The 4,713-nt window shown below is 43.5% G+C and overlaps 1 protein-coding gene across 1 annotated transcript in view; it reads left to right on the plus strand.

Moving 5' to 3' along the window:
• oclnb (occludin b) overlaps window positions 1–1,875 on the plus strand; it is a gene marked incomplete at its 5' end in the record, with an annotated part of 25,477 nt that extends 23,602 nt beyond the window's left edge. The window contains 2 exon segments of the mRNA XM_014027678.1: window positions 144–185; window positions 1,290–1,875. Of these exon segments, the coding sequence (XP_013883132.1) occupies window positions 144–185; window positions 1,290–1,385 (138 nt within the window).
• Window positions 1,876–4,713: the final 2,838 nt, after the last annotated feature.

Here is a 4,713-nt window from a genome sequence, read left to right on the forward strand (position 1 = left end):
CTGGGTCAGTGTTCTGATGACCTGGTTTGACTGGGTCAGTGTTCTGATGACCTGGTTTGACTGGGTCAGTGTTCTGATGACCTGGTTTGACTGGGTCAGTGTTCTGGATGAAGTCTTGTAACGGTCTCTCTTTCTTCCTGCAGGACGCTCTGAGTGAATACGACAAACTTAAGAACCTGAAGAAGGTAAGACCTGCCATGTTGTCCTCATGTCCACCATCTTGTCCTGCTGCTCTCTAAAACAGGGGCGGAGCTAGACTTTTTGCAAGGGGTTGCACAGGGATGGTCAGCCTGTTTTTTTGTTTTTTTTATTAGGGGGATCACATAGAAATCAGGAAAAACACTCTGGATTTGAAAATTTGAGGTGGCCACCACAGCTAGCGTTTAAATGACTAATTCAGCCATTTTAAAACTAACAGATTAAATTAGCTGCAGAGTAGCTGAAAATGATCAAATGCCAGTTGTCAATGCTAATCCTAAATTAAGCCAACCACAAATGCTAATTTTACAAGGACTACAATTATTTTACATTTTTAAAAATGCACAGCTGGTAAAAGCCTGAATTTTGCCTGAAACTCTCAGACTGAAGAAGTCTCTTGGAGAAGAGACAAAACGTTTCATTAGAGAAGAACCCGTCCAGAAGACCTACACAATTTTTTTCTTTTTGCACAGCTGGTAATTTATAACATACAGTAGCATCAGAGAACAATCTTTAACAAATCTAAATGCAAACACAAAATCCAAGATCCCCGCCCAGTTATTTGGGGGTGGCACCTGGAGTGGCCAACCAAGTGCCAGGGGCTGCCACCCCTTTGGCTCCGTCCCTGGTCTAAAACTGTCTCTGTCTCTGATCTGTCCTCTCAGTAACTGGACAGTGTCAGGTCCATCAGTAATCAGATTTTGTGTTTAGGAAACAAACAGTATTTCAGCATAGAACACCACCTACAGGCCTCACAGAGGTACTACAATCAATTGGACTTTTGTTGGAAAGAAAACATTTTTAGGAATGTTGTCATGTTTACAGGATGTTTTAATAATGGCAAATAAAAACAATATTTTTGAAAAATTAAATTTCTATGTGGACATGGCCAAAATGTCCCTGAAGACTCTTAACCCCCTAGATTGTCCCGATAAGGTCACATGACCTCTAAAGAGTAAAAATATATGGAACAGGAAGTACTGAATAAAAAACATCTGTTGTCTGACTTTACATAACCAAGCTACTGGAGAAACACAGAACTATCTGTCTTATAAACAGGAACAAACAGCTGAAATGTTTTTTCCCTCCAGTCTTCAGAGTACCAGGTGAAGAAGAGGTGTAAATACCTGAGATCCAAACTGTCTCACATCAAGAAGATGATCAGTGAATACGACCGCCGCCTCTAAAGCACTGAGCTGTAGAACCCCCTCCCCACCACCCCCACCTGTCTGCTTGATTTTCATTTTTAATTCAGTCAGAACCCTTCATTTYGTTTTCCCCACAAAACAACTGAATAAAGTGTTTGTTTGTTTTTCTTTTTGTATTCTCTGCAGCCACTGAGCAGTTTTAAACCTCTGAGCTCCATGAATAATAGCTTTAAAGACCAGATCATGTGAATTAGTTAAGTTTTAAATGAATTATTTTAGTCATTAATTTGAGGTGTTTGAGGTATAGCGTTTTAGCCATGTTTCTGTATATTTTGCAGTCTGTTTGAATTTGTAAATACTTGGATTTTATTCTCTGCAGCAGAATTCTGGGTTTTTCAGTGTTTTCTTTAGAACCATGTTAATGATGGACAATTAAAAACTCAAGCAGAAATATTTTTTAACCATGTCTTTGCTGTAATAAATTTAATTTTGATATCAAGTAATTAAACCATCTTACGTTTTTGCTTCATTTTTTTTACTCCAATAATTTATAGTTGATGGAGTTGAGCTGTTCTGTGTACATGTTGACTTTAATAAAAACTCATCAACAAACACTAATAAATCTCTTCTCKAACATGTTTAGAAGAACTTTCAGGGAAGAATAAAACAACTTTTGGACTTGAAGTTATTCAGAGGTTCAGGTGATTCACCTGAGGAGGAGGAGCCACAGAAACACACCTGTGTGGTCAGGACGAGCAAATGTATTCCTGCTGTACCTCCTCTGGACATGTCAAAAGTATCCACTGTCCTTCCTCAGGATGTCCATCCATCCATCCATCCATCCATCCATCCATCCATCCATGCTTGTTCCAGAGTCAGGTGAAGGGGCAGAACCTTGAGCAGAGAGGCCCAGACCTCTCTTTCCCCAGCCACCTCTTCCAACTCTTCTGGGACGATTCCAAGGCGTTCCCAGGCCATCCATCCTCTCCTGGTCTTCCCCAGGGTCTCCTCAGCTCCCTCTTCACCACAACAGACGGTACAGAGTCTGCAAAACTGCAGAAGTTATACCAATCCACCTATCAATCTCGTGCTCCATTCTTCCCTCACTCGTGAACAAGACCCCATTCTTGAACTCCTCCACTTGAGGCAGAACCTCACCTCCAACTCGGAGAGAGCAATCCACCCTTTTCTGACCGAGAGCCATGGACTCAGATTTGGAGGTGCTGATCCTCATCCCAGCTGCTTCACGCTCAGCTGCGACTCACTCCAATGAGAGCTGAGGATCACAGCGCGATGATGCCAACAGAACCACATCATCTGTAAATAGAGATTGAATCCCGAGGCCACTGAGGACACTTTCTGCCCCCTGGCTGCACCGAGAAATTCTGTCCATAAAAACTGAACAGAATCAGTGACAACAGGCAGGCCTGGAGTCCAACTCTGAAGGGGTCCAACTGACCCCATGTGAACCAAACTCTCACATTTCCTGTATAAAGAATGGCCTGTAACAATGGCTCTACACTACAGTCCCATACACGTGTAGCACCCACCACTGTGTACCCTGAGGAACATGGTCCCTGCAGTGCGTTCTGCTGAGGTGATCGGCTGTAGCCTCCCATCTCTCCAAGACCTGTACGTCTCCAGGACTGTGAGGCGAGCAGGTGGGATCACAGCTGACCCTTCTCACCCTGCAGCCTGTTCACACCACTCCCCTCAGGCAGAAGGTTTCGGTCCATTTGGACCAGAACATCCTGCCATAAGAACAGTTTCTTCCCCTCTGCCGTCAGACTCTTGAACATTTAGAATCACGTCACTCTATAACTCTGCCTTGGTCACTTTATCACTGGTTTTTAAACTGCACAACCCCTGACCAGATTGTATTCTGGTCTTTTTCAACACTGGATCTAACTGCACTACTCCAAATATATTGTCTGCTCTGAATACTGTATTGAACTGGTGTATGTATGTTTTACATATTTTATAATACAGTATATATTTTTTTCTTTATCCTTTTGTATTTTCTTTCTTATGTTTTATACTTATTGCACCTTAACACCAAAGCAAATCCCTGGTCTGTAAATCCTGTTCATTGATAATGGCAATAAAACTGATTCTGATGCTCTCTGRTTTTAATATGCCTTCTCCAAGTCCACAAAACACATGTAGACTGGAYGTGGAAACTCCCATGATCCCTCGAGGACTCCAGTGAGGGTAAAAAGTTAGTCCAGTGTTCCACAACTAGGACAGAACCTGCATTGTTTCTCCTGAATCTGAGGTTTGACTATTAATCGGACTCTCTTCTCCAGTCCTCCTGAATAGCCTTACCAGGAAGGCTAATAGTGATGCCTTTATAATTGGAGCACACTCTCTGGCCCTCCTTTTTGACAAGGGGAACCACCATCCCAGTCTACCAGTCCAGTGGCACTGATGTTGCAAAGGCATGTCCACCAAGATAGATCCACAACATCCAGAGCCTTGAGGAAATCAGGGTGGATCTCATCCACCCCTGCAGCCCTGCAGGGGTGGATGAGTGGAGCTTTTAATTTACCTCAGCAGCCTCAGCCCCAAAGTCCTCAGACTCTGCTTCCTCCACAGAAGACTTGCCGTTAGGATTCAGAAGGTCAGAGAAGTATTCCAACTTCACTGAGCACAGTGTTATTGAATTTCTGTTTCCCCTGCCTCAGCCGCAGGATGGTTTACCAGAAACTCCTCGAAGCCAATCAAGAGTCTTTGACCAAAGTCTCACCAACTCCTCCCACATCTGAGCTTTTGCCTCAGCAACAACCAGGGCTGCAGCCTGCTTGATCTGTCAATACTCCTCAGCTGCATCCGGAGTCCTACCAGMCAACAAGACCCAACAGGACTCCTAAAGCCCTAGAATCATTCAGCCACACAAACTCCTTTGCCACGATAGGGTGACAATTCCACAGAGGAGGAGGATGTTTCCAAACCAATATACCCACTGTCCCTCCTCCTTCTCAGTCTTGTCTTTCCAACCTTTTCTCCAGTCCTTCAGTCTGGTCTGTACCTCTGATGATCTAATATTTATTCTTCTCCATCCTTGTCACTCCCAAGGAGAACCTCAACATCTTCATCTCTGACACTTCCAGTTCTGTCTCCTGCCTTTTTGTCCTCATCTCTGTCTCCAAACTTTAACTCAGTCTTTCCTGAACTATTCTTCACCTTCTTACCACACCCCCTGTCCTTGACGTCCGTAGGGGGTCTTGATGTGTTTACACGTTTTAACTTAATGTGTGTAATTAAAAACAAAATTAATTTACATTGATCCTACAACATGTCTCATTGCTCACAGGGACTTTCAAATACGTTTGTCATTTATGGCATTTTTTTTGGGGGGGGGGGGGGG

This window comes from Austrofundulus limnaeus, unplaced genomic scaffold (genome assembly GCF_001266775.1).
Source record: "Austrofundulus limnaeus strain Quisiro unplaced genomic scaffold, Austrofundulus_limnaeus-1.0 Scaffold672, whole genome shotgun sequence".
NCBI lineage: Eukaryota > Metazoa > Chordata > Actinopteri > Cyprinodontiformes > Rivulidae > Austrofundulus > Austrofundulus limnaeus.